Below are 14350 nucleotides of genomic sequence, written 5' to 3'. Positions count from 1 at the left end.
TATGGTAAGTTTTGATTACAATACTGGGTGGGGTGAATGTATTTTATATGACATACATCATTTTTTGTTAACTAATAAATAGTAACCTACAGCAACGTGTGTTTAAATCATTTCTAACTTGTTAACAATTTCTGCTAGTTAGTTTTTGCTACCATGTGGGTTTTAGCTTGCTTGAGCCTGCTAACTGGAGGAGTGTTAATTCACCGGTTTCCATACGTTTCATTTTAAAACATTTACCTTACAAAAGGAGTTGTTTAATCTAACTGCTTAACTATTTACCTGTACATGGAATTGCATTTGTTGTTTTTTTTACTCATTTTTTTCTAATCTTTACAAGAAAATTCCACGGGCACTATCTGATGTGTGGAGACATTTCACTGCAACTAATGTAGAAGGAAACACTGTGTACATTTGCAAATACTGTGCCAAATCATATGTGAAGAATGCAACAAAGATGCAGAATCATCTGGCCAAGTGAAAAAAGTTCCCTCATGGCTCACAAAAAGCAACCTCTGACAAAATTCCCTCTACTGCTATTTGAGGTGAAAATGATGAATCAGACACCTTATCGATAGCAACAGCTCATGGTCCTCCTGGAATCAGAAGTTTTTTTTGACTCAATGGAGGAATGTAGTCAGAGAAATGCTGATGAATGTCTTGCTCGAGCGCTGTATGCAACTGGTTCACCTCTGATGCTCACAGGCAATGTGTATTGGAAGAGATTTCTGAATGTTCTTCGCCCAGCATACAACCCTCCAACCAGACATGCTTTATCTACTAATTTGCTGGATGCAGAGCTCAACAGAGTTCAAGTGAAGGTCAAGCAAATCATAGAGAAAGCAGACTGTATTGCAATCATCTCCGATGGGTGGTCGAATGTTGGTGGGCAAGGAATAATTAACTACATCATCTCCACCCCTCAACCAGTATTCTACAAGAGCAGACACAAGGGACAACAGACACACCAGTCTCTACATTGCAGATGAGCTGAAGGCAGTCATCAATGACCTTGGACCACAGAAGGTATTTGCACTGTTGACAGACAATGCTCCGAACATGACGGCTGCTTGGTCTAAAGAGGACGAGTCCTACCCTCACATCACACCCATTGGCTGTGCTGCTCATGCATTGAATCTGCTCCTCATGCATTGAATCTGCTCCTCAAGGACATCATGGCACTGAAAACAATGGATAAAATCTACAAGAGAGCCAAGGAAATGGTTAGGTATGTGAAGGGTCATCAAGTTATAGCAGCAATCTACCTCACCAAGCAAAGTGAGAAGAATAAGAGCACCACATTGAAGCTGCCCAGCAACACCCGTTGGGGTGGTGTTGTCATCATGTTTGACAGTCTCCTGGAGGGGAAGGAGTCTCTCCAAGAAATGGCCATATCACAGTCTGCCGACATGGACAGCCCCATCAAGAGAATCCTCCTGGATGATGTATTTTGGGAGAGTGGTATGCAGCCTGAATCTCCTGAAACCTATAGCAGTAGCCATTGCACGGTCTGAGGGAGACAATGCCATCCTGTCTGATGTTCAGACTCTGCTCGCAGATGTAAGGGAAGAAATCCGTACTGCCCTGCCCATTTCACTGTTCCTCCAAGCAGAGGAAACTGCAGTTCTGAAATACATCAAAAAGCGTGAAGACTTCTGCCTGAAGCAAATACACGCAGCGTACATGTTGGACCCCAAGTATGCTGGCAAGAGCATCCTGTCTGGTGCAGAGATCAACAAGGCCTATGGTGTGTCATCACTACTGTGTCTCATTCTTGGCAGTCTGGCGAAGTACACTTACAAGCAAGGACTTTGGGATGGAGATGCAAATTGGCGGTCGTGCCAACATATCTCATCAGCCACCTGGTGGAACGGAATATGTGGATCTGAGGCTCTTTCCCCTGTTTCCTCCATCATCCTCCAAATCCCACCAACATCAGCCACCTCAGAGCGCAACTGGTCCTTGTTTGGGAACACACACACCAAAGCACGCAACAGGCTGACCACTACAAGGGTTGAAAAATGGGTGGCCATTCGGGCAAATTTGAGCCTTTTTGAGCCTGACAAGCCATCCTCAACAAGGTTGGAAAGTGACAGTGAAGATGAGGCCTCAGAATCTGATGTTCAAAAGGTTGACATTGAGGAGGTCCAGGGAGAAGTAGGAGGAAGTACAGTTCCCGCTCAGCCCAGTCAAAACTGTTCGCTGCTCTGGCACCCCAATGGTGGAACAAACTCCCTCACGACGCCAGGTCAGCGGAGTCAATCACCACCTTCCGGAGACACCTGATACCCCACCTCTTTAAGGAATACCTAGGATAGGATAAAGTAATCCTTCTAACCCCCCCCCCCCCTTAAAAGAGTTAGATGCACTATTGTAAAGTGGTTGTTCCACTGGATATCATAAGGTGAATGCACCAATTTGTAAGTCGCTCTGGATAAGAGCGTCTGCTAAATTACTTAAATGTAAATGTAATGTAAATGAGAAGACATGGAAGCCTGAGAGGAAGACAACCAAAGCTTTAGTTTCTAGACTATCATTTTACAGATGTATGTTGAAAACGTTTTGGGAGATGCGATGGATCATTGGGGATCATTCAATATTCCCTTTTGTTGTTCAGTGAAATCATCCTATGTGTAGAGTCAACTCATTTAAATAAAGTTAAATTCATAATAGTTTTTTTTCTATTGGAAGGATTTAATAATTTGCAATTATGTCTACTTATGATAATGTAAAAGGTTTATGTTTCTATCTCCATATGATATGGTAAATATATCCAATGCCAAAAGCATCTACATTTAAAGGGTATTAATATTAATTTGCATTAATATTAATTTGCATATATTTCCATTAATGCCGATATATTCCCATTAATTCACATGGAAAGTTTCCATCTCTGAATATTCCCCAAAATGTGCAACACTAGCTACAATTATTCAAATGTATTGAAAAACTTCAAAATAAATAGTTGACGGTATGGAAAATCACTCAGTGGCTTTTTCCAAACACCCCAGTATATGGTACAGTGCCTTCAGAAAGTATTCATACCCTTTGACTATTCACACCCAACATTTTGTTGTTACAGCCCAAATTTAAAAAATGATTTTTTTTCTCACCCATAATGACAGTGAAAACATGTTGATTTTTTTTCTTCAAATGTTTTGGAAATATAAAAACATCTAATTTACATAAATAAATTCACAGTATACATAAGTATTCACATCCCTGAGTAAATACTTTGGGAGCAATTAAAGCCGTGAGCCTTTCTAGGTAAGTCCTCAGGCAGAGGACTAGCTGGGTCATTCCTGAGAGCTAGGCCTACTTCTACAGCCATCCAACACATAGATGGATGGCTATAGAGATTATGTGTAGTTCCTGGCTTTTCAGAAGGGATGCAAGAATGAGCCTAAAGTTACAAAAAAATGTAGGCCTATAGCCCAAGACCAATGTCTGCATGACATCAGTAAAATGCAAACTGCATACTAGCTTAGGCCTACACGCAGAACTTTGGCAGGCGCCTGCACAGAAATTCCTTCAAACCACAAAAGTGGGATGATGGAAGGCTTTTAGCTTCATAGGAGGCTCAAGGCTTTCTATAACAGCAGCATACCAGCCTCCACTAAAGAGAAGGGCTGTGAGATGAGTGGAGCAGGGACACAGACTCCTTCCCCTGCAATGGAGAAAGGTCAACATGTGGGTTACCCTGTACCATTAGGCTACTCAGAACTCACCGACTAACATAGATTGGGGGTGGTGAAAAGATATTCAGGCACTGATGGTAAACACAATGGAAGTGGAATACAAAACTGTATTAATTGGCTATGTCATAGCTCATTTCTAAATATAAATATTGGCATATTACTAGCAAAAAATATTTGTATCTGCTATATGATAAGTTATTCAGTGGGTGATGAGGATTTCAGATAAAAAGTGGGGGGGGGCAAAAACATAAATTGCCCCCCTAATATAATAGTGGTAGTGGCTCAGCTCTCGCACACACACACATCCAGCTCAGCTCCTGACTAATCAAATCGGACTGAATCGTCATTCAAAATAAAAAAGTGTATCTTTCCAGCATCGTGTAAGAGCCCATTTATCTAGATGCGTATTGAATCGTGCTTGTAAGGAGAGATGCACATCCCTACACGATACCAATTTTGCCATACTTCATAGTATTGATGAATCTGATTTAACGTTTTTAGAAAAACAGTCCTAATGTTGGAAACAAACATGTCATCCAGAGTCACATGTATTTATTTCCCAAACTATATCACACAATATTGTACATACAGGAGGACTTTCCTGCTTCATGTTTTCGCCATGGAAAAACATTGATACTGATGTCACAGCCCAAGCTAGTAGGCTAGTTCTGCTGGGCTACACACCTTTAGGATTAGCTTCATGAGCAGACATCAGCTGGCTACAATAGTCTCTTCCAGTAGACAGGTCTAATGCCATACCAAAGCAGTCGACCAATTTAACTTAAAAGAACCCAAACAGGGATGTACTTCTGTGAATATTATTTTTATTATTATTAACTCCTGTTTTGAGGTCAGTGTTGTGACACCGAGTGACAGAGCCTCGCTTGCTATTAATCTCAAACCTGATATTCAAAGTTGATGATTATCTTCAAAGATTGCTAGAAACGTACAATTAACGCGCACAATGTTAACTTTGCATTCCTTCCTTTCCCTGAGTTTGGGGCAATGGGCTTTATTGGAAAACAAACAGGTTGGGAAAATGTTTTCAATTGAGACCACTGTAAAAGGCTGTTCATGCGCAGGAGGCGTAGCTAACTAGTCGCCATATTCAATCTCCTGGTTACCAAGTTTGATTGAATGCCAACACGGATTGATTGAATGTAGCTACACTAGTTCTTCTGTAAAACGTTGAACTACGGTTAACGGTACCTAGCCATTAGCTAATATCAGGTTAATCCACAACAGCTAGCTAACGTAGTTAACTATTACAGCATGCGAACTGCTAGATACAGTAAGAGTTAGTTAGGCATCGATTCATCTAACCAATTATTTCCATCTGACACTTACGAGTGTGAGCTAGCTGTCTAACTAATTGCCTAACTAGCAACTACATTCATGTTAAACAGTTAGCTCGTTGAAACTCACAGGACCACACGTTAAATTACATAACGTAGCTAGCTAACGTTAACGGGCAGTTATTTTACTAAACAGTGCTATCCAAAATAGTTGATAGCAAACTACACTGTTAATTAAAATACAATGGTATGTTTTTAAGTTAACGTTAGCCGATAAGGCTGTGAGCTAACTAACGTTAGCTACATAAACACACACTGATGTCGCCGATCAGCTGGTTAGAAGTGGCACAAGTTTGCTAACTAAATCACACTAACGTACACAGCTGTGGTGAGCAGTAATTCCAGGTGATTCCACCAAAAACGGTATGGTAGCGCAGTTTTATTACGTTTAACTGATACAACAAGTCTCTCTAGCTACAATCAAACATATATCAAAGTAACATGCAAAAATTCAACTTTAACTAGCTGCTCTTCTTAGTTTGTTCGCTATGCTGTGTAAATTGATTGACCTAGCTATCTAACATTATCGTTGTCTGCTTACCTTGAGCGAGCTGCCATGGTGCGCCTCAAAAACTAAATTTCAAGTTGCTTGCCATGTGTTTCTGACAATCCGTGATTGGATAACCCCCTCTTGATTACATTGTTTACCAGTCAAATACCATTGTATTCTTTAAATAACTGTCAATAACAGCGACCACTGTAAAGCAAGCAAGGATAACTATGTACTTCCGGGTCACGGATTTTATCTTGTTATTCTTTGGGAACTTGGTTGGCGGATCGCATCCAACTTTTAGGTGCATACAGCGCCACCTACTGTACTGGCGTGTGAGACCATTCATGGTCTACCTACATTATATTCTTAGATACAATAATCCAAAATTGTGGAAAAGGAAAATTACCCTACCACCTACTAGCCCTCTCAACAACAACAAAAAACACCACCCATCCACTATTTAACCCTACCTAGTCCTACTCCAGACCAACGGTCTGAGAGGACATATCACTACCACTCAACGCCCCTGCAGCTGTTTTATTTTGGCAATCCCAAGTACTTCTCTGCCGCTTCCACCACAACCTCTATTTTCTGTCTTTCCATCCATTTCTGCAGTACAATTGACAACCATGGCTATAAATGCTAAAAAAGCCCACCTTACTGAAGCACATTTTCTTTCCATCACCCTCTCTTGATCTCTGCCTACTCACAGGAATCCTCTCAGGATCCTTCACTCTGTAGCTATCTTCCTCTACCACTCTCTTCACTGCTTCGGCATACGACACTCTCTGTACTACTCTAACCCTGGCAACCTCAATCTGCCTTTCTCTCACCGGACACCTCCGATCTCCAGCCCCATGATCACCCCCACAACTAACATGCACAACTTTCTCCACTGATATAACTCCTTTCAACGGTACCCTGCTCTGGAGAGCAAAGCACAGTTCTTGTCCCTAATCTAGTAATCCGCAGCGCCCTCTCCCTCTGAGCGGAGGAAACACACTCAGAGTAACCTTCACCAACTCAACAGTCCACAACCGCTCCTCCTCCCAACCTGACACCACATAACAGCAAGGATCCATTCTCTCTACAAATCTCACTCCCACTGGGCCAAAATCATCCTTATCATCCTTGGGACGAGCATCCTTGGGACGAGGCCCGAATTCGTCGATCCTTGCTGCAGGTACCCTCACGCTCAACAAGTTCCATCTCTGAACTACTGGAGCACCTATCCCTGTTTTTGCACTAAACGCCCACCTTCCTCATCTCACTACTTCCCTCTACATTCAACTTCTTCTCAGCAGTCGTCACTGCACCTGACACCACATTTAATTCCTCCTCCTTCCTCCTCCTCGTCCTGTCCCATTTCCTCCTCAAGCTCTTCCAAAAGTTCTGTGCAATCCTCCATTCCATATTCACTCAAAAAATATTCAATTTCTCTCCTTTTTGTCTTGTCCATCTTCTCCTTCACCAGATCTTTCAGAAGGCTGGTGTAATCCCCCACTCCATGTTTGGGTCACAGATTTTTGGAATCCTTCAGAATAAGAGTTCCATCCTGTAAATAAAATAAAATAGTATTTGTCACATGCTTTGTAAACAGCAAGTTGTAGACACGGTGAAATGCTTACTCACAGGTCTTTTCCAACAGTACAGAGTTAAAGATACTCAGTTGAGTATCTTACCTAGTTATTTTCTGATCTCATTTGGCTCTTTTGGCAAGTATGTGTGTGCTTCCTATCACAGTTCGCTCTTATCTCTGTATGTTTACAGACACTCCCCACCCCATGTCTGCAACTCTTATACTTTAGTGTACCGTGCTCATACAACCCATGTGGAATTTCTAGTCTCCAGAAGCGTTTGGAACTGCCGACCTGCGGTCAAAAAGGCTGAGTTCATCTCAGTCTATATTGATCTTAGGTCCCTACACTTTCTGGCCCTGACAGAGACATGGACATGGATTACCCCAGAGGACACTGCTACTCCAGCTGCTCTCTTGTCATCTGATTATGTGTTCTCTCATAGTCCGAGAGTATCTGGTCGTAGCAGTAGTGGCACAGGGCTACTCATTTCTCCTAAGTGGAGATTTTCTCTTTTCCGCCTTTCACCTGTCTATCTCCTCATTTAAATTCCATACAGTCACTGTCACTTGTCCCTCAAGCTTAACATTGTTGTCATCTATCGTTCCTCAATGAGCTTGACACCTTGACAAGCTGATTTCCCGACGATGGCTCACCACTCATTGTACTGGGTGAATATAACCTCCTGACACCTAACTTCAATTAATTTCTTTCCACCTCTTTCTTTCCACTTCTTTCCTATTTTGATTTCACCCTTTCCCACTCACCTTCCACTCACAAGGTAGGCAATACACTTGACCTCATTTTCACTAGAGGCTGTTTGCCTACTAATCTCACAGCAACCCCCCTCTATGTCTCTGATCACTACTTTGTTTCATTTTCTCCCCATCTCTCCTCCAATCCTACCCACTCAGCCCCTACCTAGATGTTCTCTACCGCTACTCTCTCCTCTTCTACGCAAGTCTACCAGACAAGTTGAATGCCTTTTATGCTCGCTTCGAGGCAAGCAGTACTGAAGCATACTGTCACGCCTTGACCATAGAGAGCCTTTTATATTCTCCATTTTGGTCAGGTCGGTGTGTGACTAGGGGGGGGGGGGGGGGGGGGGGTTCTAATCTAGGTTGTTTATGTCTATGTTGGCCTGGTATGGTTCCCAATCAGAGGCAGCTGTTTGTTGTTGTCTCTGATTGGGGATCATATTTAGGCAGCCATTTCCCCACTGTGCTTGGAGAGATCTTGTTTTTGTGTTGTTGCCTCTGAGCACTCCAGAACGTCACGTTTCGTTTGTTCTTTATTGTGTTGTGTGTTTCATTGAATAAACATGTGGAACCCATATCACGCTGTGCTTTAATCCGAGTATGCTTACAACGATCGTGACACATACACTAGAGCACCAGCTGTTCTGGATGACTGTGTGATAGCGCTCTCGGTAGCCGATGTAAACAAAACCTTTAAACAGTTTAACATTCACAAAGCCACTGGGCTAGACGGATTACCAGGACGTGTACTCAAAGCATGCGCGAACCAACTGTCAAGTGTCTTCACTGACATTTTCAACCTCTCCCTGACCGAGTCTGTAATACCTACATGTTTCAAGCAGACCACCATAGTCCCTGTGCCCAAGGAAGCGAAGGTAACCTGCCTAAATGATTACCGCCCTGTAGCACTCATGTCGGTAGCCATGAAGTGCTTTGAAAGGCTGGTCATGTTCATTGGCTACAGCTCAGCGTTCAACACCATAGTGCCCACGAAGCTCATCACTAAGCTAAGGACTCTGGGACTAAATACCTCCCTCTGCAACTGGATCCTGGACTTCCTGACGGGCCACCCCCAGGTGGTAAGAGTAGGCAACAACACGTCTGCCACGCTGATTCTTAACACTGGGGCCCCTCAGAGGTGTGGACTTAGTCCCCTCCTGTACTCCCTATTCACCCACGACTGCGTGGCCAAACACAACTCCAACACCATCATTAACTTCTTTGGGGTAGGGGGCAGTATTTTCACGTCCGGATGAAAAGCGTGCCCAGAGTAAACTGCCTGCTACTCAGCCATAAAAGCTAGAATATGCATATTATTAGTAGATTTTGATAGAAAAGATTCTGACGTTTCTAAAACTGTTTGCATGATGTCTGAGAATATAACAGAACTCATATGGCAGGCAAAAACCTGAGAAAAAATCCAACCAGGAAGTGGTAAATCTGAGGTTGGTCGTTTTTCAACTCATTCCCTATTGAAAATACAGTGGGATATTGGTCATGTTGCACTTCCCAAGGCTTCCACTAGATGTCAACAGTATTTATAACCTTGTTTGATGCTTCTACTGTGAAGTGGGGCCGAATGAGAGGGGATTGAGTAAGGTCTGCCATGAGCTGACCATGCGCTGACCATGCACGTTCATGTGAGAGTTAGCTTGCGTTCCATTGCATTTCTGAAGACAAAGGAATTCTCCGGTTGGAACATTATTGAAGATTTATGTTAAAAACATCCTAAAGAATGATTCTATACTTTGTTTGACATGTTTCTACGGACTGTAATATAACTTTTTGGACTTTTCGTCCATACTTTCCGCTGGACTTGCACGCGCGTCATTAGTTTGTATTGTATACTGAACGCGAGAACAACAAGGAGCTATTTGGACATAAATTATGGACATTATCGAACAAAACAAACATTTATTGTCGAACTGGGATTCCTGGGAGTGCATTCTGATGAAGATCATCAAAGGTAAGTGAATATTTATAATGCTATTTCTGACTAATGTTGACTCCAACATGGCGGATATCTGTTTGGCTTGATTTGTTGTCTGAGCGCCATACTCAGATTATTGCATTGTGTGCTTTTTCCGTAATGTTTTTTTGAAATCTGACACAGCGGTTGCATTAAGGAGAAGTGGATCTAAAATTCCATGCATAACAGTTGTATCTTATCTTATCTTTTATCAATATTTATTATGAGTATTTCTGTAAATTGATATGGCTCTCTGCAAAATCACCGGATGTTTTGGAACTACTGAACATAACACACCAATGTAAACTCAGATTTTTGGATATAAATATGAACTTTACCAAACAAAACATACATGTATTGTGTAACATGAAGTCCTATGAGTGTCATCTGATGAAGATCATCAAAGGTTAGTGATTAATTTGATCTATATTTCTGCTTTTTGTGACTCCTCTCTTTGGCTGGAAAAATGGCTGTGTTTTTCTGTGACTTGGCTCTAACCTAACATAATCGTTTGGTTTGCTTTCGTCGTAAAGCCTTTTTGAAATCTGACACTGTGGCTGGATTTACAACAAGTGTATCTTTAAAATGGTGTAAAATACATGTATGTTTGAGGAATTTTAATTATGGGATTTCTGTTGTTTTGAATTTGGTGCCCTGCAGTTTCACTGGCTGTTGACGAGGTGAGACGCTACCGTCCCACGTACCCTAGAGAGGTTAAGTTTGCTGATGACACAACAGTGGTAGGCCTGATCACCGACAACGATGAGACGGCCTATAGGGAGGAGGTCAGAGAACTGGCAGTGTGGTGCCAGGACAACAACCTCTCCCTCAATGTGAGCAAGACAAGGAGCTGATCGTGGACTACAGGAAAATGCGGGCCAAACAGGCCTCCATTAACATCGAACGGGCTGTAGTGGAGCGTGTCGAGAGTTTCAGGTTCCTTGGTGTCCACATCACCAACAAACTATCACGGTCCAAACATACCAAAACAGTCTTGAAGACTTCCCCCTCAGGAGACTGAAAAGATTTGGCATGGGTCCCCAGATCCTCAAAAGGTTCTACAGCTGCACCACCTCAACTAACATGTACCCCTGCACACTGGCTCGCTACCGGTACCCCCTGTATATAGCCTTGTTATTGTTTTACTTTTTATTATTCTTTTGTACTTCAGTCTATTTGGTAAATATTTTCTTTACTCTTCTTGAACTGCACTGTTGGTTAAGGGCTTGTAAATAAGCATTTCACTGTAAGGTCTACACTTGTTGTATTCAACGTATGTGACAAATAAAGTTTGATTTGATTTCTATCCTATCCTCCTATCCTTCTGCTAAATCCTTCTCCCTACTGTCTCCTGACTCTGCCACTTCGACCCTACTCTCCTCCCTTTCCGCATCCTTTGATTCTCACTTTCCCCTTTTCTCCGGTCCAACTCGACCTTCCCCTCCCGGTCCGTGGCTGAGTGACTCACTGCATGCTAACCGAACACGGCTGCAGGCAGCTGAGCGGAAATGGAGGTGAACTAAACTTCCGGAGGAACTTCCTTCCACTCCCTACTTCCAGTCACTACCTACTTTTCTCATAGGGGGAAGGAGTTTGGCAGTGTTTGGAACCATTGTATTTCCCCTCTGAGGTTGCCCTTATCTTGACCTAGTATTTGACCTAAGAGGCTCACTGTCTGATTTTGAGTTTGTCCAGGTTTGGGAGTATCTAGGAAATGACAATTGATATATGCCATTGGATGAGGTAATGTTTTGGTAGACAGTGAAGTATCAAGCATGAGATTGAAACCTTGTCTTGGGAGATCAAACTGAACAATGATTTATAGCTGATGCTGTCTAGCGATGGGATACTCCTCTTTCGGGTAAAGGATTCTTTGTAAGTTGAGAGGGGTGTATCTTGGCTATAAATGAAACTAAGAATTGTTTTGTAAAGCACTCTCAGAGAATTAATTTATAGACACTGAATTGATCTGAGAGTCAAAAAAGGGCTTTGGTGAAGCTTGTATATATATTAAAGATGGAATATATAATTTAACTCTGACTTGTGTGTGGTTGGCTCTCTCTCTTTATTGAGTAATACAGGAAATTACCACAACACATCCGCTCCTCATTCACTCAGCCTACTGAGCCCACAGATCCCACTCACACAGAACTACCGTACGCCTTGACCTCTTTCTCCCCTCTCTCTCCAGATGAAAACCTGCAACAAGTGATGTCCGGCTCCCCAACAACCTGCCCTCTTGACCCCGTCCCCTCCTCCCTTCTCTAGACCATCTCTGGAGACCTTTTCCCATTCCTCATCAACTCATCCCTGACCACTGGCTGTGTCTCCTCTGACTTCAAGATGGCTAGTTGTTCCCCTGCTCAAGAAACCAACATTCAACCCCTCTGACGTCAAAAACTACAGACCGGTATCCCTTCTTTCTTTCATTTCCTAAATTCTGACCAACTCTCCCGTTATCTATTCAGAATGGTCTTCTTGACCCTAACCAGTCAGACTTCAAGGCAGCTCACTCAATTCAGACCGCTCTCCTCTGTGTCACATAGGCTCTCCAGTCTGCCAAAGCTGACTCTCTCTCCTCTGTTGTCATCCTCTTAGATCTATCCGATTCCTTTGACACCGTGAACCATCAGATCCTTCTCTCCACCCTCTCAGGGTTGGGCGTCTCAGGTTCTGCACACACCTGGATTGCATCCTACCTGGCAGGTCGCTCCTACCAGGTGGCGTGGAGAGGATATGTGTATGCACCACGTGTTAATGGTGTCTCCCAGGGCTCAGTTCTAGGCCCTCTCCTCTTTTCTCTTTACACCAAGTCACTCGGCTCAACTTCAACAAAACAGAACTGCTCTTCCTCCTGGGAAAGGCTTGCCCGCTCCAAGACCTCTCCATCACGGTTGACAACTCTACGTTGTCCCCCACCCAAAGTTCAAAGAACCTTGGCATGACCCTGGACAACACCCTGTAGTTCTCTGCAAACATCAAACCAGTGTGTCGCTCCTACAGGTTCATACTCTACAACATATATCTTAAATGACTCTCACGGCGCCCACCAACATACAGTCTTATATGCATGTCCAATATGAAAAAACATACTGCATTTAAGCTGATTGGCCACTGACGTCCCAACTTGGGATCCACGAGAGCAGAGGGATGGTCACATGATCTTCTACCTCCTGGGGCAGGTGTTAGTATCCCATCTTTATCAGTTTCTGCTAAACCCTTTTAGCATCGATCACACTAGCTGTCTGTCCCTCATGTACTGTTTCTACAGCGCTAGTGGATTCCGGTGTCGCAGGAAACTTTATTGACCAGACCCTTGCCTCCTCTCTGAACATCCCCTCATACCCGCCCGCCTCTCCGTTTCTGGTTCAAGCCCTTGATAATCGGCCACTAGGATCCGGAACCATCACACATATCACCACACCACTCACCCTCACCGTGGAGTCCATTCATCTGGAAAACATCCCCTTCTCCCATCACTAGTGCACCAGCTCACAAGATCATCCTCGGCCTCCCATGGCTCCAACGGCATAACCCCACCATTTCATGTTCGAGGATGAGAATCATGGACTGGTCACCCGAATGCCAGAGGACCTGTTTTCCTGTTCCCTCTCGTGTCGTAGCCCCTGTGGTCTGGGACGTAGAGGGGGACATTCGCCAGGCTCTGGAAAGGGAACCTGCTCCCACTAACTGTTCCTATGTGAAGACAAATGGCATTGAAGCCAAATTAAGTCAGTTAAGCTGGCGTCTCATGGAGACATAACATGTGCAGTTTGAGCTACTCCAGGAAGTGACGTTGCAGGCTACTTAGAGCTGCTCCCTTTCATTGAGTAACTCAAGTTAAAGGCCGACAGGGGTACTGCAGGCTGCCATTAGCAGCTAAATTATCCTTATATCCTTATCTTCTGTGTGATTTTAAAATAATTGGTTCAACGACATATCACTTGTGTATTAGAAGCAATTATTGGTACCAAGATTGTATTCAAAAAAAAAATTATAAACACGAAAATTGACCACGAAGATATTTTTCCATTCACTATATATATTCCTGTTTTATGCTAACAATGCCTGCAGTACCGAGTCAGCCATGAACCTCCGTGGCTTCAATGTTCCCTGATCAATAGTAGTACACTAGAGAATAGGGTGCCATTTGGGACTGAGCCATCTCACATGTGGCAAACAGCATGGCATTATGTGTCCACATGTTGTGTGTGTCAATCAGATATAATCATACCTGTAGGCTACACCGCGTTCGTTTTAAGAATTGATCATGTATTCAATCTCTTGTTGTATATGCTGAATAACTATATAATGACACAATTTTGGATAACTTAGAATACGCTTAGAATAATGCCTTTTATAAAATAAAAAATAGGTGAGTTTTTAGTACGGAATATAGAGAATGAGAGCAGAGAGTTCCGTGTTCCAAATATGTATGATTCTAAAGTCATTTGTTTAAAGCTGTACATACAACTGTCACCATATGTCATTAGTAATTGAGGT

The 14350-nt window shown here is 43.0% G+C and overlaps 1 protein-coding gene across 2 annotated transcripts in view; it reads right to left on the bottom strand.

Annotated features, from left to right (window-relative positions):
- Positions 1-5787, bottom strand: part of LOC139543505 (AF4/FMR2 family member 1-like) — an 86466-nt gene extending 80679 nt beyond the window's left edge. For both annotated transcript variants that reach the window (XM_071349634.1, XM_071349635.1), the window contains exon 1: positions 5592-5787. In XM_071349634.1, the coding sequence (XP_071205735.1) occupies positions 5592-5608 (17 nt within the window). In that variant the 5' untranslated portion in view covers positions 5609-5787. The remainder of the gene's footprint in view (positions 1-5591) is intronic.
- Positions 5788-14350: the final 8563 nt, after the last annotated feature.

The sequence above is a fragment of the Salvelinus alpinus genome, chromosome 18 (assembly GCF_045679555.1).
Source record: "Salvelinus alpinus chromosome 18, SLU_Salpinus.1, whole genome shotgun sequence".
Classification (NCBI taxonomy): domain Eukaryota; kingdom Metazoa; phylum Chordata; class Actinopteri; order Salmoniformes; family Salmonidae; genus Salvelinus; species Salvelinus alpinus.
Note: the sequence above shows the minus strand (reverse complement) of the source record. Positions and strands in the feature narration are given on the sequence as shown.